The sequence below is a fragment of the Neomonachus schauinslandi genome, chromosome 8, assembly GCF_002201575.2.
Source record: "Neomonachus schauinslandi chromosome 8, ASM220157v2, whole genome shotgun sequence".
Lineage (NCBI taxonomy): Eukaryota > Metazoa > Chordata > Mammalia > Carnivora > Phocidae > Neomonachus > Neomonachus schauinslandi.
Window position 1 is genome coordinate 34,444,065 of NC_058410.1, and position 21,416 is coordinate 34,465,480.

Consider the following 21,416-nt stretch of genomic DNA (forward strand, 5'->3'; position numbering starts at 1 on the left):
TGGGGCTCCAGTGATTGAAAGCAAACCGCACCAATTATTTTTTAAAATCCTAAATCAGTTTACCATAAGTCATGTCAAAGGTGCTTGACAAGGTTTCTGATACTTTGAAACTATAAAATAGATTTCAAATTCTTAAATATACTCATGTGTCAATTAAAACCAACAAAAGTAAAGGAAAATGCACCCACTGACAAAAATCAATACTTTTTCAGGAAAAAAAATAAGGAATAACAGTATCTTCGATTTGACCAGCTCTTTACATGTTCAGGCGACTTTTACAAATAATTTTATCACATTTGCACAAAATCTTATAAGCTGGTTGGGGCAGGCATCATTTGTCTTGCCCAAGGTCATAGCTAAAATCCAGGAGCCTTTAGCATGGAATCTAGGACTTCTCATTTCTAATTTGACACTCTCTTTTCCCTGTAACCAACCAGCATTCATTCATTCTACTGGTAAGAATTAAGTAAGTTTAAACTTTTGGTAATACATCACTTGACGTGATGCATCTAAATAAAATATCCTCATAAATTATGTCTGTATTTGTGATTCAATATTCTTTAAACAATATAAACTGAGGGTTTACTCACTTCTTACTATAATTACAGTTACTGCTATAAGGAAGAGGGCATTCAACAACAGAAATAAAATGAGAATGGGAAATAAACATGTACAACAGAAAATGTCTACAGAATTTATTTTGGCCAATGCAGCAAGTGACTTGACACTGATTTTGGCCAAAATAGGAAGCTAACTATTCTGTGACAGAAAGAGGGAACTGTAAGATCATTGTTGATTTCCAGTGATTCCAAGATTATGCCATTTAACTCTAGTTGGCTAGCTCTCCATCAGCAGAGAGACTGTGTTCTGCTTCCTGAATTATCCACTTCATGCCACAGAAGACACAAGTGATCCAAGAATAGCAGGCATTTTCCACAAGTAGGAGGAAGATAAGAAGCTACTGGTCGACTACCTAGTAAGGATCTGCACATGGAAATAGTCCTTCTTAATGGTTGAAATTCTTAGATTTATAATGATCCATTTGTAAGTATGTAATATGTGTATGTTTGTGTGTGTATATATATATATATGAATATATGTGCAAATATAGGTGTTTGTGCTAACGTATGTTCCTATGTACATATACAATTGGCCTTGCTCCAAGACGAATTTAATTCTACCTGTCAAAATATGTCCATTAAGATAAAATGGTGCAATAAGGTTCAAGAGAAAAAACACGATAAAATCAAGGGTGTTTTTAGAGCACAAAATGCATACATATCATAAGGTATTTTTTTTTTTAAGATTATTTATTTATTTATTTGACAGCGAGAGAGAGACAGTGAGAGCAGGAACACAAGCAGGGGGAATGGGAGAGGGAGAAGCAGGCCTCCCACAGAGCAGGGAGCCCAATGCGGGGCTCTATCCCAGGACCCTGGGATCATGACCTGAGCCGAAGGCAGAGGCTTAATGACTGAGCCACCCAGGTGCCCCAGGGTATTTCTTTTGAAAGTGGCAGTCAACATATGGCTTTGAGCTTTCCCTCAGCTAAGGCAAGAGGGAACTGCATTGCCTCTTGGGACCCTGATGTGATAGTGAAATAACCACCCCTTTTGCCACTGATGTGAAATTTCCAGCATTATAAAACTAGGGTTATAAAATCAGGGTGTGTTCTATGTTGCGTATACAATAGGGGAACAGGACTCCTGCTAACTAACTGCAACCTGGAATGTTTGAGTCGGGGAAAGAGAAACCAGAAGATGATGCTGCAGTGTCCACAAGAGAGCTGCAGGAAGGGCGATGAGAACACCCAGTCACAGCTGCCCAAGGAGCAGAGGACTGAGAAGGAAGGGAGAAAAACGAAGGGAAAACTCCTTTACTTGATGACGGTGGTTTGGGCCACATGAAATTCTGAAGTGTCTCTGTAAGGTTTTCTTCTTTCAGGTCAATGATCTCCGTCCTAATTCTCAGGAGAACCAGTAAGCAAACATATGTATTTCTTTAATTACCTTCAGATGATATGAAATCTGACTTAATGTCTGTCCCTGAATTTTGTAATTAGAACTGGGTTATTTTCTGTGTTTTTGGATGCTCTTTGTCCTCTAAACTTGAGTTTCTCATTCAGCAAAATGAGAGAATATGATCTACCTAGTAAAGCCTTTCATACTGATCAAGTACAAAAGCAAGCGTGTCGCAGAATGCCACAGTAAATTACGGCTGCCATTTAATAATGTTTTCGATTGTTTTTGCCAAAATATGTTGATTTGTTTCCATTTTAAGGTATTTCATTACTTGTTAATTAAACCTGCGCTTTTTCATCATGCTCTAATCCCTACATTTGTGTTAGCGTAACTGTTGCCAAACCCTGGGATCATTTCTTATGACGAACATTTACGGTGTATCTAACGTTGAACTTGTGTTAATTTTCTTTTCTTTCCTTTTGTTTTCTTGCTTCTCTTCAATGTCTCTGTAATTGTTTCTATTTCTATAGCTGCCTTGGAAGAAGCACAGAAAGGTGAATCAGAGTATATGGGTTCTAATATTGGTTCTGCCACAAGCAAGCTGTAATGATCATGATCAAGGCATTTAATTTCTCTGGAGTTTAGCTCTCCCTCTGGTATGAGGGACTGGTAAAATACATCATAATCGCTCATGGAGACATAAAACAGTGTGTAGGAGAGTGCTCTGAAACATCTAACACCCTCAAAGATTTCTCAAGAATGTTGCTGAATATTTTCTTAAATTTACCTTCTGTCTTGGAATAGTTCTATTTCTCTATTAAAAGTAATAATTACAACAGCAATAATTCAACGTAGCCCTCTGAGTGAGCCCAAAAGTCAGCTCTAGGAGTGCTCCATTCTTTTAAAAATTTAAATTCTAGCATTCCTGATGCACACAAAGTAGTATTCAAAACGGTATCAGTAAATAGGACTTTACTGAGGGCCTACCCTCTGTCCAGTCTTGTGGCAAGAATATCTTGAATTTTATTATACAAATGATTTCAATGATATTATCTATTCAAACACATTCTAAATGTTCAAGGGTGGACATTCATGTGTCTCTTTCATATTATATTTAATTTATAAGCTATGTGATGCCAGAAATTAATGGATATAAAACATTTGAAATATTTACATATTTATTTGCTTCTCTAGAGATAAATTTCACTACCTAGTTACAATCTATAGCTAGAATATATACATCACCAAGATGAGAGGGCTAAGCAAACAGTGGACACTGTGCATAGCTGATGAAGTTGATATATATGCATAATTTAAATATTATATGCTTGCCTGTATTTATATATCATAATAATTATACCAATCTATCTTTATCTCCCTACATATTTGATTTATTTAGCAGTATTACCTAAGAAATTTGGAGCCAAAATGCTTGTGATCTTTAAGATTTATGATCAGGGATTAAATAGATAAATCACCAAAGCAAAACTATCACTAAGCCTTATACTTCAGATGAAGGTTACAGCAACCTTTAGCTGATTTTTTGTTGTTGTTGTTATTAACCTGTGAAAATTTGAATTCCGTCTTCTGGATTATTTGTGAATATTCAATTTATTCCTCAGAGTTTTCAACTCAGTTTATAATAGTAATGACTTCTCAAAAAAAATTTTTTTTAAATGGAGAATTTCCCTGTCTCATTATTTAGTGATTTAAAAATAAAACACTTCAGGCCATTAGATTACAGGGGATTTTTCTAATCACAATTGCACAGCTAAACAATGTTAATGTTCCACGCGGTTTTAAATTTAAAAGTCTTTATAACTTTAAACACAAAACTAAGTATTTTTAAACTAAGTGGATTATCACTGTCTTTCTACTTGGAAAAAAAAGCCATATTTGAAACTGGAATTTAAAACAGATTGCTACTCTATGCTCAGTTCTACTTCTCAAGATAAAATTATTATTTAGTAATTTAATTATTATTTAATGTAGTTAAACATCTCAAAAATTGAAGGATCTTTAAATACTTGGTGTCACTGATGCTATGGAGTTGTCTTTATTTTTTTTAAAAAAAAATCAAGATCTGCATAATTATACAAAATGCGAATATATATACTTGAGGAAATACCATCTTTGGAACTGGGACCCAATCCCTTTGTTACTGATGGATGGTGATGCTGATACACAATTCTCAAAATGCATTAAGTTCAGATTTGCATTGTATAATCAACGGCAGCCTGCTGGATTGGTAGTTCTGTTAGTGACTAACATCTTGCCTGAGAAGAAGTACAACAGAAATGAGTGGCCAGATGTAGTCCCTGTTTTTCTCAGTGAGAGCAAGTGTTTAACACTGAATTTTGAGTATATTGGATGGCCCTGGAGAATTTCATTCAGCCATAGTGAATGAGCAGGTTCTCCATTGCATGGTCTAACCCTTCACAAGTACACCAGCGAGCTTGTGTCTATCCAAGCTCATGCCCTAAACTCTGGAAATGTTTTGATCACTAACATATGTTAACCCAATTTCCCATTTAATTGCTTTTAATGTTAGCACTTAAAATTCAGTGTGTTTTTTAAAAAAGTTCTCAATGTAGACTGCAGAGGCCTGGAAAGTACAGTGACTTGAAACTTAAAATTCCAACTCTGATACTTTAATATTATGACTCTGAGCAAATTATTTAATAATAATCAGTCCTTGTATTGGACTCATCATGTCCAATCACTGTTTCAAGTGCTTGGTGTATTTTAATTTACGTAATTCTCACAACAACCCTATAAGGAGGTCCTATTATCACAACTAATGATGAAAGAACTGAGACACAGAGCATTTAATTAACTTTCTCAGAGTCACACAGCCAGAAAGTACAGAACTCAAAATTTAAATCAAGGATTTCTAGCTCCAAAATTGGTTCCATAATGCTATTTTTCCACTTGGAGACTTTTTCTTAATCTGTAAAATGGGGGTAATAATATTCCCCTTATTGGACTGTATATTGCTATATATAGAATATAGTAGTCTGTTTTATTTTATTTTAAAGATTTTATTTACTTATTTGAGAAAGAGAGAAACAGAGAGAGTGAACATGAGCAGGGGGAGGGGTAGAGGGAGGGAGAAGCAGGCTCCCCACTGAGCAGGGACCCCCCACATGGGGCTCGATTCCAGGACCCTGAGATCATGACCTGAGCTGAAAACAGACGCTTAACCAACTGAGCCACACAGGTGCCCCTAGTAGTCTGTTTTAATTAAATATTAGTTCTCTTTTTTCCCCCCCCATGATTAAGGTGTAAAATTCTGAAAGAGGAAGTTTGTTGGACAGGAGGATAAGGATTTCATGTGGACTGAAAAGTAGGAACCATAATTTCCATGAGGACTTTTAAACTTAGTGACAGAATTATTATCTACGTCTTTAGCTTATAGTATTCATTGACTCTAATAAAAAGACCATTTTCAGTGGCAGTGTCTTGGGTAAGGCCTCATTCAGAATATGACCAAGTTGATAACATCTTTACATTAAAAGACCATAGCTGATAGATTTAAGGAAAAATGAAGGGGGGGTAATCGGAGGTGGAGAAGAACCATGAGAGACTATAGACTCTGAGAAACAAACTGAGGGTTTTAGAGGGGAGGGGGGTGGGGGGATGGGTTAACCCGGTGAAGGCACGTATTGCATGAAGCACTGGGTGTTATACGCAAACAATGAATCATGGAACACTACATCAAAAACTGATGATGTAATGTATGGTGACTAACATAACATAATAAAATAAAATTTTTTAAAAATCACCAAAAATTTAAGCTCTTCAAGCATTATCACAGCGTTTAGAAATAGCTGGAAAGTGCCTAATATAATACGTACATTATTAAGCACTAAGCTTACCTATATTTTAAAGATTTATTTATTAGAGAGAGAGAGAGAGAAATAGAGAGAGTGTGTGTGCTCATGAGAGAGCATGGCTGGGGGGGGAGGGGGAGAGGGAGAAGCAGACTCCCTGCTGAGGAGGGAGGCTGAGGGGGATCATGACCTGAGCTGAAGACAGAGGAAGCACTATGCTTACCTTTAAGAAAAGTCTCCAAAAAGATGCCTTTCACTTACAATCACCATTATTTACAATTTTTTACTAGTACAGAAAGGTTGGATTTTGTTCAACATAGTATGCCCCATTAAAATAAGAACTGTTGGGCGCCTGGGTGGCTCAGTTGGTTGAGCGACTGCCTTCAGCTCAGGTCATGATCCTGGAGTCCCGGGATCGAGTCCCGCATCGGGCTCCCTGCTCAGTGGGGAGTCTGCTTCTCCCTCTGACCCTCCTCCCGCTCGTGCTCTGTCTCTCATTCTCTCTGTCTCAAATAAATAAATAAAAAATAAAATCTTTAAAAAAAAAAAATAAATAAAATAAAATAAGAACTGTTTGTGATGCAGGGTTTTGCTTAGGTAATGGCTTAAGGTTGGCCACTCGGAGGGAATGGGAATTAGAGCAGCTGAAAGAAAGCACTCCCCTAAAAGGTAAGGGGGGGAGGCAGACAAAACACTCTTAAAAGTCTTCTCCAAGACTCCAAGGTTATTGTTCTAGCTGGATAATTAGAAAAATTTTTAAAAATAAAGAATAAAAACTAGATGACTGGAAAAATGTATAAAGTTTCATTAAACTTTTTAAAGACTTAGTTTATGCAAAATAAGGTGCTTATATCACCCATATTTCAATATTCATATAATTTAAATCTAGTCCTTACCACTAAACTGTTTTAGTGAGATAAACTGATATATATATATATATATATATCCTATATGTATGATTTCATATGATAATGTGATAAACCATGTGATAACCAAGGGATAGGATGGGTGCTTAAAGGTTAGCTAGATTGGTCTCTTTACTTTTTCTAGGAGTTTGTGACTTGCCAAAGATTCATAAATAAATAGTGTGAGACTGGGACCCAAATGAGAAGTAAATGTATTAGTGATCTTTTAAAAAAAAAATTATTTAAGTAAACTCTACACCCAACGTGGGGCTCAAACTCACAACCCCAAGATCATGAGTCACATGCTCTACCACTGAGTCAGCCAGGTGCCCCAGTATTAGTGGTCTTTTTATTACTGTATGAAGTTACGTACGTATGTGTGTGTGTGTACACATGTGGGCATGTATATACATTTGTATAAAATATGTCTGTCCTTTATAGTTGTTTTAGAAATTCCATTTGAGTTCTGTCACTTACATATTAAATCACCAGAACTAGAATGAAAATATTAAAAATTCTGCAGGATAAATAGCCATAACTTTAAATATTTTATATTTAGAAAAATTCATGCATATATTTATTATTTATGTGTGACAAGAGAAAGAAACATTCTCTATCAAAAATGCACTTGCAGAATTGGATGTCCAAATCATTAGAGAGGTAAGTTGGTTACTCACTTATTGGATGGGATATTGAGTGGACAGGCACAGGGCTGACAGTCTTCAGAGGTTCCTTTACTAGGATCACCATAGTAACCAGGAAGACATTTATTGCAGTATGGGCCACCTGTGTGATTCTTACAGTTCTGAGAAAGAAATGCACATCAAAGGTTATTATTTTGGTCTCAAGCATCAACATATTATCAAAAATAGATCTACAGAGTTATTAATCTGTTCCCTGTTAGGAAGAATAATTTTCCACATTAAATGGTCAATTTTACAGCTGGGAAATTGCATTGAAAATTAATCTAATACATAGCTTATAAACTACATGTCAGTTTCAGCATATGCATGCTTAACAAAAAACAACTGAAATTCCTTAAAATTTTTTTCATTATACAAATCTTATTTCCTTTTTGTTAGTTTCCAATTTTTTTCATAAGGAAATACATGTGATTGTGCTTATGTATGTACATGTGCATAGTTACAGAGTCCTAATAATATATATTTAATGGAAATTGTAGCTGATTCTAGGTAAAAGTCAATTGTTCAGTTTAAAATTGCATATTTAATGAGAACAGTGGCTACTCATACAAATCCACTGGGACAATGATGCTCTTACCTCAGAGGTTAATTTGGACCTTAGTGAGCTCTGATGATTTGGACAATGCACTAACATATCACGTCTTTGAGGGGCCTGCTTGGCTCATAATTAAACAATGAGAATACTGAAAGATTTTTAAATACATCAATATGTAATGAAACCACAAGGCACATAACAAGTTTTCTCCAACACTTTTTTTTTAGATGAAACTGCATTTTTCTACAAAATAGTAATTTTTGGTCCTATGTCCTTTCCAAAAATAAAAAATCAAAATTAAATAATTTATATGTAGATTTCTTCATATTAAAGTATACTTATCAACTCAGGCTGTGCTCACAAAAGACTGGTATAAAGGTGAACAATCCCGTTAACCAAACACTGGAATTGTCTATAAAGCTTTCAATAGCACAATTTGATAGATTTTTATGTTTTGGCACCACATAGACCTAACTTGTTCTGCCTCCAATGGTAAAATAAAATGTATCTAATTCCTTTAAAAAATAATCAATATGGGATTATTATGACTGAAATACATTTTTATTTTTATAACCACATAAAATAATAATATTTTTCTCATGTTGAAAAGAGTTCATCAGAGCTTAGGGGTACAAAATCTTTATTTTTATGATCATTAATTAAAGATGCAGAAGAAATACCTAAAATGTAAATTGCCTTTTAAGGATAAAGCAAATATTTATTAATCTGGATGACCACTGGGATGGCCAGCCTAATTTAATGAAAGGTCTGAAATATTATTACATCAGTATATTTTTAAAGAAGCTCATTTTAATTACATTTAGTAAATGGATTTAATAAAACCACAAATAAATACATGGTTTTAAATGAAGTTTGTTAAATTCCTTGGGGAGAGGGACAGCTTCTTGAGTAGAAGATATTAAATTAAAATCCAATCATTTAATGCTCTGAATCTCTCACATTCTATAAAATGAGGGAATTAAAGCCTATGATTCATGAAGTTTTCAAGCTCTGAAATCCCATGACAGTTTCATCAACTACAAGTGGATAGGTATTTCTTTAGTATCTGGTGATACTTGAAAATAGGTTTTTCTTTAAGGTACTTTAATTTCTCTCTCAAATGCATTTAGCAAGCCTTTTTTCAAAGAGAGCACAGACGTTAACTTCACTATCAACGGTTGTCTAAATAACAGCATATTAAGATGGAGTGTATAAAACATGGATCAATGTGAAGAAAGGCTTTCCTCTGATTTCATCTTTGTATTAATTCCTTTCAGTCTTCAAGCTTAACTAAGGTTGGCTATTACTAAAAACTTGTGTATTTTTTGCAATATTCTTTGCATATTGTCATGATCAAATTGTAACTTTCAAAGACTTAGGGGTTTTAAAAGATCATAAAATTAATTGTCTTAATCATGTTGAAAGTGGTATTTCTAAAATTCTACCGAAAATCTTGCATAACCCAGATATCCTGCCTTTTTTTAACTACTGATCTAAAAGAAAAAGAACATGTAGAAGTTGCTTATATTTACTAATGGCATTTTTCATCTAGTGGAAATCATAAAATTAGTCTTAACACTCAAGTGTTTTTGCAACTGAGCCTATAAAACGACATTAGACAATACAGTGGAAATCAGAACTGAAAAAGATAAGTGCACTCTGATGGGTTGGTTATTTTCACAGGTGTCCTGATATAAAGTGCTTTCCAAATGTCCATTCACAGCACATATGACAATAACAATGAGAAGGGCCAAGTATACAGTCTTCCCATGTGGCTTTGAATGTTTCCTGGGTCACTTCAAATGTACTTTGAGTTAAAATGACCTTTTTATAAAGGTCCACACTATAACAGAGGTCTGGATTTTGATCCGATATCAAAAATATATTTCAGTCCATTTCTAATCATATTTCAAACCAAGCTAACTGAAAAGCAGTTTACCTGTAAATTTCATAAATTCTCTGTTTAATGCTGAGGAAAAAAACATACATAATAAAAAAGGAGATAAAATGCAGGTTAAGTAAACACTAAAAATGTCTTTAATGTGCAACATTCAAATATTTTTCTCTGTGGATCATATCAGAACCAATATGCTCAAAATGGGATATTAGCACTTAGTTATCAATATCATTTCAGATAAAAGGCATTTGAAATTCTCCAGAAATATCTTACATGATCACATATTAACCAGCCATAATGGGAAACCCAGAAAACACGAGATTCTACTTCTATTGACAAGATCTCTATTGTTTCTCTAAGATTCTCTCCGTTATTTGAAGGTGGGCTCCTATTTTTTTCTCCATGAAACGGAGTCAATAAACAAGGTTTCATCAGTAGAAGATCTCAGATAATCGTTGTTTCCTCCCTTCTTCCTCCCCAAATTATGCTGAATGAAACTATTTTATTCTAAAAAAAAGGGCTTCCATTCTCAGAAATATCACATAACCAAATGGACCAACAGCATGATTTGATTTACTCCTCATCAATTCAACATGAAATAGGACTATTGGAAACAGTGTAAGTCTGGTATTGTGATCTTTTTGTTTTTTTAGGTTTAAATAAAGCAAATCCGTATCAGCTTTGGGCTGAATAGTTCCTATAGCATGTTAGCAAAGTGTTTAAAGGTAACTCAATATTTTTCCCAAGGCACATTTTAAAAGACTTATGGTATAATTAAAATGGAAATCGCTTATTCTTTCTATTCATAAAAATGCCATTTGAAAAATCTACTGATCCACAAATTAAGGCTATCATGCTTTATACTGCAATGCAATTAAACAAAATCTTATAGAGAGAAAAGAGAAAGAGCATCAATAAACCTAAATGTCAAATTGCATTGAAACAAAAGCCCTGAATTTTCATTTCGGGTTTTTCCCAGAAGCTTTTAAGTGGACGAAAAAGGAGGGAAAACTAACAGGAAGAGAGAACATTAAGAAATAGAGATAACAGAGTCTGCCTTTAAATTCTACAGGGAAATGAGAATATGATATCCTCCTAAATTGGCACTGTTTCAAATTGTGTTTCTGCAAGACTAATGAAATGAGAAGTGTTGTTTCAAGCTTCATGCCACGTCAGACAATATGAAATGAACATGCCCTTGAGTTCATCAGAATGGTCTACGCAGCGTACATTCTCTAGAATGTACGTACATTCTCTAGAGGCTTCTCAGCAGCATGGGAAGTGTTGGAATTTGCAGAGCTTTTCTTCTGCTTAAAAGTTTAAACTTAATTGCAGAAGGGGTAAGCAGCTCTGATGACTATGCATATAATTATGCATATATTTATTATTTTTTAATCTACATATGATACTTTGTTTTTACTTAACTGTTGAAATTTTAAAATAAAAAAAAACATGCAGCATGCCCTCATTTTTTCACTGTGGGAAAGAACCGAATTATGTCTATTAAAAGACTATATTTTATACTTTCGTATTATGAGGATACAAATCATTTCCTGTTATAGAAATACAGTCTCTTTTTGATAGATTTATGGAAGGGATTGAAGCCATATATCTTCATGGTAGATAGGTATCCCAGTCAGGAATTATATTTTATTATGATGTATCTAATTCTAATTCAATTCTCAGACTAATACTTGTTAGTCAGGATGACCACATATGAAAGAGCACTCTTGGCTTCCAACTCAGTTCAATATAAAGATCCCTGTCAAGTCACTTCTTGCCTCAAGTGTTTGTCCCACAGGTAGTAGTTGAATTGCAGGGCCTCTTGAGCTGATTTCAGCCTTGTCAATCAGCACACCCAGAAGAGAAAGCACTTACCAGGCATTCTCCGGTGATGTCATCACAGGATTCTGCATGACCAAAGCATTGACATGGTTCACAGATGCCACCAAAAATAGTGCCATTAATTCGTCTGTGCCGAGGCCAACAAGACTGAAAGGAAGATAAGGTGTCAAGTCTCAGGGATTTTTTTTTTTAAGTTTGTTTTTTGTCTTCTTTAGATAAAGGAACATATGTAGGTAGCACGTGCAGCAAACATGCTCTTCAGAGTGCGGCCATTACTGAAACATTGCTACAGAGCTAGTCCTCCTGGTACTTGGGACTTGGTACTGACCTTAGCGTTACTGGCGGGTATGAGATTAGAGGAAGCATTAGCTTGGTGTCTCTTCTGAAACGGTAAAAGAAAGAAGAGATACAAAGAAGTGAAATGGGACAGTCTCAAAGTAAAACGCACGGACAGGAAAGGAGAAGGGAAAGCACAGAAAAAAGGCAGCAGACATAAAGGGCTTTCAGAGAACCTCAGCATAAGAGAGCACCTAATGTCATCCCAAGCAATGTCGATTTTTCTGGAAAGTGTTCCCTTACCCACATAGAACTGCCCTGAACTCTGTCACTTGGCAATCCTTTGGAAGAAAGGTAGTGCCCCCCTCTTACATTTGATCACATACATAGCTGACTTCTACACATAAAGAAGTCACCTCTTTCCTTCTCAATTCCCTGCATCTTTGTACGTTTTCTCCAATTGGCACAAAATAGTTCAGGATTTCTTTACCACATATTTCTTTGATATTTTATTGCATTATTCTACTGGAACTCTACTTACATTCATCATTCCCTTTTTAAAGTGTGGAACACTATAATATACAAAAATGGAGGGGCGCCTGGGTGGCTCAGTCATTAAGCGTCTGCCTTCGACTCAGGTCATGATCCCGGGGTCCTGGGATAGAGCCCTCCATCGGGCTCCATCCCAGGGTCCTGGGATCGAGCCCCACATCGGGCTCCCTGCTCAGCGGGGAGCCTGCTTCTCCCTCTCCCACTCCCCCTGCTTGTGTTCCTGCTCTTGCTGTGTCTCTCTCTGTCAAATAAATAAATAAAATCTTTAAAAAAAATGGAATTCTGGGGCGCCTGGGTGGCTCAGTTGGTTAAGCGACTGCCTTCAGCTCAGGTCATGGTCCTGGAGTCCCGGGATCGAGTCCCGCATCGGGCTCCCTGCTCAGCGGGGAGTCTGCTTCTCCCTCTGACCCTCCCCCCTCTCATGTGCTTTCTCTCATTCTCTCTCTCTCAAATAAATAAATAAAATCTTTAAAAAAAATGGAATTCTGATTCAAAGAAATGTTCGGTTCTTAGAACTTTGTGTCAGTGCCAACTCTAGGTCCACCATCAGCCTTGATGAAGTTTCCCTTCCATGGGGGTTACTACCAATTGTATGGGATGCAAAATGAGGGGGGACAAACACTGCTGCCCTCTAGAAGCTTGTGTTCTCCCTCAAGTTAGAACTGCAATTTGTGGGTTATTTATTATATTTCTGGATGGTTAACTATAACATAATATATCATGAAAAGGCCTTTTTTTTTTTCCAGTTGAAAATGGAAACGAGAGAAACCACTGAAGTAATAAAGTATAGAGAATTGTGTTGTGTACTGTTGGAAACGTTCTTTCTGCCTCAGGGTGTGAAGACTCTTAAATTTGAACATCAATAACAAACACATAAAAAAAGGGTCTGCTGATACTTCACATCCGAAAGGAAAGCAAAAATGACTTTCCTCTTAATTTGGGCAGTACAAAAAAGGTGTCGATTTTCTATCCCTCTCTTATAATTTCTCCTCATTAAAATTTTTGCCACCCTAGATTCATTGTAGAAGAAGAAGAAATTTCCTTCCGTGATATGTATTTCTAAAAACTGGTGAAGCGGCAGAGCCAGAAAGGGTGGAAATTAAGCGTGTTGATAACAGGGAGAGAACTGATTTACTGTTTTCAGGACAAATATTCATAGAATTGTCATTTGTAAGCTTTTCTTTTTACTCTGCAAATGTACTACTCATACCACATCCTCATCGAGTCCAAAAGCATCAGCAATATCTCCATTTGCCATATTCCCCTCTAGAACAATGGGGTGGGTCATGTGGGTTCTCACTCCTCTCAAAGGAGTATCACTATACTCATAATTTGCATTCCATTATCTGTTGTCTTTCCAGTATTCTCTCTCTGGGTCGTATCAGTAATAGCTTTCTTTTCTACTGGATCACTACTATCAGCTCAAAAATTAACTAATGAGAGTGACAAAATTACTTCCTTAATATCCCATAATTTTCCAGTTACCTACCTGTTTTCTTCAGTATAACTACCAAAAAAGTCTTTCATTCACTTCCCTCTCATGCTTCATTCCATTCTACTCTGTCTTGTGCTGCCACCACTCAATTAAAACTGACCGTTGGCTATGTCACCACATTCCAGGTAGCCAAAGCTAGGAGACAATTCTATGACTGCACTTTATCTGACCTCCCATCAACATATGGCTTAGTTGACTCCTCTCTCCCTCAAATGTCCTCTTCTTTCAATTTCCACATCATCACAGTCTCATTTCTGCCCTAGCTCTTTGCTTTCTCCTCTGCTTTGACCCAACTTATTGTCCGGAGCTCCTGGGAACTTGATCACTTTTCTCTTTCTCATCATACTCTCTCCTAGGTTTTTTTTTATTCAGTCCCATGGTTGATGATGCCTTCCAAATACACATCTCTAGACCAGACAGGTATTCCAAATTCAAGACCTGCATATTCTAACTGTATATTGACATCTATAATTTACACTTTTCAAACCCAGTATTTCTAAGATGGACTATTGATTCTGTCCTCTCCCCACAGCTATTCCTTCCTAGTTTTTCCCAGCTTAGTAAATGACATCATATCCAAATGTTGAAGCTGGTAATCTATGACTCATTCTTAAACTGCGTAGTTCTTTAAACTCTCCCCTGGTGTGTAATCTATCAATAAATTCTATTGGCTCTACTACCAAAATATATAGAGAGTAAACCCATATCTTTCTACATCCCTGCCATTTGCCTAAAACAAACCACAACAGCATATTCTACCCTAATAGCATGCTCTACCACAGTAGCATATTAACTATTCTTCCTCTCATTCTTGCCTTCCTATATTATGTTCTTCAGACTATAGCCATAAAGTCTTTTTCAAATAATAAAACTCAGGTCATGGTACTACCCACCTTAAAATATTCTCATGAATTTCCATTGCACTTAGAATAAAATCCCAAATTATTATAATGCAGGCGAAGCTCTGAATGGTCCAGCTCTTCCAATCACATCTTGTGCTACTCTCTCCCTTGCGTACTTAGCTCTAGGCTTCCTTGCCCTCTTTCAGGTCCTTGGGGACTCCAAAAATCTCCTTTCCATTCCTTCCTCATCCACTTCCAGCTTCTTCTTTTTTTTTTTTTAAGGTTTTATTTATTTATTTGATGGAGAGAGACACAGCAAGAGAGAGAGCACAAGCAGGGGGAGTGGGAGACGGAGAAGCAGGCTTCCCGCGGAGCAGGGAGCCCGATGCGGGGCTCGATCCCAGGACCCTGGAATCATGACCTGAGCCAAAGGCAGACATTTAATGACTGAGCCACCCAGGCGCCCAACTTCCAGCTTCTTCTATGAGGTGACGCTTCTCATTCTTCAACACTCAGATTACATGTTACCACTTCAGAGAGCCTCTCCTGACAACCTTTTATAAAGTATCCCTCTCATCTACTCTTCCAACACCCATCCTTAGTAGCTCTATCAAGATATCTTATTAATTTTCTTCATGGCATTTATTACATTTACTTAAATTTGCTCTTTGGCATATTATCCTGCCTACCACTAAATGTAATGTCCTTGAGGGAGGGACCACCTTATCATCCATGTCAAGGGTCTTGATTGTGTCAAAATACATGATTATCAATATCTATTAGCTAAAAAAAATGTATGAACACTTCCATGAGGTGGTTAATATTATTCCCATCATATAGAAAAGAAAACAAAGATTTGAATTGAGATACTTTTTTTTCAGTATCCCACTTTGCTTTCACTTCTTCACCTGTCCCACTGTGTAGTGAAATGAATTATGCTGGTACTAGGAAAGTCAGAAAATATTTGAAAGATAAATTGTGGAGGGATTTATACGAAGTTGGGGAGAAATGAGAAAACAAGATTTCGAATCAACATTGTGACTCCAAATAAAGTAAAAGAGAATGATATTATAATGAGTGCTTTGACCTGTTTTTTGACAACCAAGAATTACGACATTCTGGTCTTTATAGTTTACTCAGCTTTTAAGTGGTCTGTGGATATTGGTGATAGCAAAGCTAGCATGACTGGCCTTATGAACTCAATAAAAAGCAAGTGAAATCAGGAAAGGATAGGAATGAATAATAGTAAGTCTAAAAATTGGAAGTTTTGATGAGGAAAAGAAGGAATTGTTAGTTGAAAAAATGAAAAAGAGAGAAATTTTGGAGTTCCGGAATTCATTGTCTCCTGATTCACTAAAATCCTTTATGGGCTTCAGAACACCTTTATTTATCAAACAATTATTGTATGAGAATCACAGGAAGCTTTTATTTTCCCTCCTCTGTTTCTTTGTTTTGACTCTTCTATGCTTCTCTCTTCCTATCTAATTGTTACCATTATTTAGCATCCAATTTGAGGTTTTTCCACTCTGGGATACTTTCAGTGACACTGTGTTCTACTGGAACTGCTCACTTCTTTGAATGATTATTGCACTTATGTTCTGTACCATTTACCAGTCCCTTAATTATATGGTGCTGTGATCCAACTTTTCATAGGTATTTGTTCTGTCTCCCTAAATAGATTGTTAGCTGTTTAAGGACAGGGATTATGATGTAACCTTCTAGATAATCCCCTCAGCATGTAGTACAGAATTTGCCAAAGATTCACAATAAATATTTTTGAAGAGAGGAAAGAATAAACAAAAAATATAGCCAACTGAACAATTCTAATATTCAGTTTTATATCAATGGACGTTTGGGACTCATAAAGATGAAGAAGAGTACAGGGAATAATGAATGTGGGGATAGGTATTAAAGCAAGAATAGAATCAAGGTATTTATTATTCCAATTGAAATAGGAACTTAAAGGTTCAAAGGGAGCTTTCTGGCTTGAATAAAAACTGGTAGGCTCTTAATAAAAGAATATGTTTCATCAAATACAGCATGTATTTTAAATGTAAAATCAAATTTAGGTTGACAGAACAAATTTATTTCCACAATTATTTTTCTCTTTAGATGAATTTTGGAAAAGCAAGTATCTCAATGAATTTCATTTAGTTTTATTTCTAGATAGATGAATCTGAGCCTAGTTAAAGAAAACACATTTGTCATGAATATGACTCTAAATCTTGCGTATCCTCCAAAAGCATGCATTATTTTAGAGTACAAAAGAACTGACAAAGCAATGCCTAGAGTGTTTCTACAAATGGCATAATGGGATAGTGTGTTGAAGTGGAACATTTTGGTGTACTCAAATGATTCCTTAAAGGCACCATTTTTAAAGAATTTAAGCTCCTATTTATCCACAAGCTATGTCCTCTATCAGGAAAATGGTGTTTACATTTTTTGACCAGGTTTCAAGTAAAACCAATTTCAAACTACCTAAAAAAAGACATACATATAAGTACATGAAAATTATTACCTTAAAATGACACACTGTGGTATTAAATAAGAAATGTTAATCTTATTACAAAACTAGAATATTGGGGTAACAATAAATATCTCAAATTTTAGGTGTTAAGCAAATCAAAGACATGTAGGAAATTTTCCAGATCAAGGTATTTCTTCCATATATTATATTCTTGACATTTTAAAGATTGTATCCTTCAGATGCTTGCAGTTTGGTATTCTTAGAAATAAAGTAGAGAGAGTGTGATACCCAAGATTAAAAACCAGAGGAAAGGGGGAAAAAAAGTGCTAATTCCTGGTAAGTACAGAGACAGAAATGAAGGGAAATTATTTTGAAATATTAAATATTATTCTGCTATCATTCATCTTATTTTATCAACCAATTAAATAGGAAATACACACTTAGGAAAATATCAGATTTTCAGCTGTCGTAAAGTAAAAATATCCAGAACAGAAACATAATTTCAAGATGACATAATGTGAGTAGTACTCTATTTGAAAGCCACGATTTCTGGCAGACACTCAAGTTTCTTCCTCAAGGAAAACACTATCATTTATTTGTGCAATCATTGATGGAAGAGCTAAACTACTTTTAAAACAGCGTATTAAAAGCGATGTGGAAGGAACTTGGAATGCGCTGAGGATTTATTCTTGCAAACTTACTTCACAAGAAGAGCCAGTGTACCCAGGAGGACATTGACAAACCTCCACAGCTGCTGCAAGGCTTCTGTCAGTAGGATAGGGGGCCGCGGATTCAAGGCCAACAGAGCCTAACCTACAGTGGGAAGGAAAAGAGATGGCAAATAGCTTGAGAAATAGTGTAGTGATAAGAATGTAAATATAGGTAAACGGCCAGCAGATATCCATAACTTGAAGCTCTGGTGATTCATTAAGTCTGTCCAGTGAAAAGTGCTCATCACCACTACAACATCAAGTGTTGAAAAGAGGAGAATATTCTTGTTCACTTCTTGGGCTTTGGCTATGTGTTTTGATTTCCTTTCTTGGGGAGAGAGTTTAAAATAACATGGTTGAAGGTATTTTTAAAACAGAAAACATTCACATGACTTATTTGACTCACTTTAACATTTAAACTACGAAATCAAAAGAAGACATTATTAACACCAGCTTGAGGATTTAAATTGGAAGGAAAGATGGAAGCCAAAAAAAAAAAAAAAAAAAAAAAGGAAGCTATTTTGATTTCTTTTTTCTCAGAAACAAATCTGCACATTGGTAGGTAAAAGTGAAACTTGCAAATGCTCAGTTGAATTACTTAGAACTATTTTCTTAATTTGTTTTGGCCTAAATTAAAGGCATTGGTCTCTGTATCTGTGGGTTTCATTTTATCAGCACTTCTGTATAATCCAGTGATTTTAGCAGAGTGATTTGGTGTCACTCATTAGTTTGGGGAAAAGCTGGTTTGGCCAAATTGAAAAATACTGTTATATTTGCTTTTTATTTATATATATGGTATTTATGTACATTACATGTAGATGTATTTCCTTCCAAAAATATGAAAACTTAAAACAATTTAAATAAATGTTATTTCTGTCTTCTTGGCTTTTCCCATTTTTTTTCATAAAAGAAATTTTAAAAGCTTCATCGTTAACAACACAGACTTGGGAGTCAGACAGACTAAGATTCGTATCCTGTCTCTGACATTTACCAGTCCTGTAGCCTAGAAAAAATTACTAATTTCTCTAGGTCTCAGTATTCTCCTCTATGTAGTGAAGATTATATAAGAGTTCATACATCATAAGCTTGATTAAAGAATTAAATGAAATAATGAATATAAAGTTCATATATACAACACATAGTAGGTGATTATTAAATAGTAGGCATTTTATTAACCTTATTCTCATTGACTGTGAGACAAGATAGAAAATGTCTACATGAGTACCTACAAGAAATACTACTTGAATCTCCAAATCTAGCTTCTTGCCATTTTAATATATTAAAACAAATTTAAAATAAACTTTAAGGGCACAAAATTAATTGATTGCTATTGACTAGTGATAAGTATTGTTTCTTAAAATGATTGTTAACCTCCCCTAACACAACATTATATGCCATCCTTTAACCATAAGAAAGATATAACCAACTCTTGCATTTTCAGTTGCTTTCCAAAAGACTGGTAGTAGATTTTTATTAATCAGTGATTCACATTTATCAAGGAGTTTCCGAGATTTGGGAATCTATGCTGTAATCAGTCCAGACAACAAAGCTAATGGGCTCATTTAATGTATCTTCAAAAGTAACAACCTTTAACCAAATTGTAAGCTTTTCAGCTAATAAGTTTCTAAAATACTACTGTTTTGGGGCCGCTGGCTGGCTCAGTCAATAGAGCATGAGACTCTTAATCTCAGGGTTGTGAGTTGAAGCCCCACGTTGGGCATGGAGCCTACTTAAAATAATAAAAAAAATACATTAAAATCTTTATTGTTTTTACTCTTACTTTACTAATCCTAGACACTTGATAGTACCTTGGAATGTATATGACCTCAGACATAACCAAAAAGTTGAAAAGAAAAACCAAGGCAATTGGAAGGGATCATCCTCGGTGCTGAGTACTAACTGACATCTTCTAAAGATAAGGGATTTATCTTTAGCCACAGATTAATTCATTGAACACTACTTCTTGACTGCTTTCTTCTCTGGGGGTACAGTCTGGACAACTTAATAGAAGGTCCTAAAATGGTAAGTGTTAAAAATCACTCTTTTACAGTGTTCAGGTTACATAGAGATTTTTAGGAAAATCTCTTAAGTGGTCATTTTTTCCCCCATCAAATAAAATTGTACAAGAAGTATCACTGGCAATTCCTTTTTTTTCCATTGGGGTGAAATTCATATAACATAAAATTAACCATTTTAATGTGTTCATTTAGTACATTCACAATGTTGTGCAACTACAACCTTTATTTGGTTCCAAGCATTTTCATCAGCCCATAGGAACACCCTATACCTATTAAGCAGTCACCTCCTATTCTGGCCTTTCTCCCAGCCCCTGGTGAGCCATGAGTCTGCTTTCTGTCTCCATGGATTTATCATGGATAATTCTGGATATTTCATATAAATGATTGAATTATACAATACATGACCTTTTGTGTCTGGCTTCTCTCTTTTGGTATAACGTTTTCAAAGTTCATCCATGTTGTAGCATGTATCAGTACATCATTCCTTCTTATGGCTGAGTAATATTCTATTGTATGAATACACCACAGCATAGGGTTTGAGTTACTAAGGAGAGTACTTGCTTGTGTTGACGTGAGCTTATGAGCTACTTCTCACAAAACCCTGTTGTATCATCTGTGTACCTAGCCAGATCATCTCAATACATGCTCAATAAATTTTTGTTGCATGGATGAATGGATAGATGAATGAATGGATACAAGACTACATACACAAACATACATGCATGAATAGATGAATGGATAGGTAAACGAATAGGTGAATGGAATGTAGTTATAAACACCGACTAACATACTCCCAAACAAATGATACACTGAAGCCTAGTATCCACATTCCAGATAAATAAAGTCAGATAAGTAAAATACAAATTACTTGTTTGATCTGGCAAAAAAATAAATAAATAAACTGAAAAATGTTAGAGTTAGAACTTGAGGTCAGAGGTCAGAACTCATCTGAATGAATTGTGACATCTTATTGCCTGCAGTTAATGGACGGTCACAAGATTCACTTAGATTTCTGATCACTTTAATTTCAGAATTAGATGATTTCAGGGTTGTTATACTAGTTTATTATCACATAAAAGACTGTCACAATTTACTAAACAGTAGACTGGTCAATTGTGTATTTAGTCCCAGGATTTTCAATATAAAATTGAGTATTGGAATGTTTCAAAATAGAAAAGTGAGTAATTGACTACTTTAAGGAACAATTTAAAATATAACAAAACAAAAACAAAAATATTTTCAATGAATTGCCAAATTTCATTTGTCTTTTGAACAACAGATGTTCCTCTCCTTAATCTGTGTAACCATTTTGAGTTAATTTCAATATTCAAACATCTTTCCCAGTCATATCCCACATTAGCATTCACTGAGCAGAC

The 21,416-nt window shown here is 35.4% G+C and overlaps 1 protein-coding gene across 1 annotated transcript in view; it reads right to left on the reverse strand.

The window, feature by feature from the left end:
* Positions 1 to 21,416, reverse strand: part of LAMA2 (laminin subunit alpha 2) — a 472,574-nt gene that overhangs the window by 238,905 nt on the left and 212,253 nt on the right. The window contains exons 15-17 of the mRNA XM_044917544.1: positions 18,014 to 18,125; positions 11,714 to 11,827; positions 7,377 to 7,504 (exon numbers count right to left, since the gene is read on the reverse strand). Of these exons, the coding sequence (XP_044773479.1) occupies positions 7,377 to 7,504; positions 11,714 to 11,827; positions 18,014 to 18,125 (354 nt within the window). The remainder of the gene's footprint in view (positions 1 to 7,376; positions 7,505 to 11,713; positions 11,828 to 18,013; positions 18,126 to 21,416) is intronic.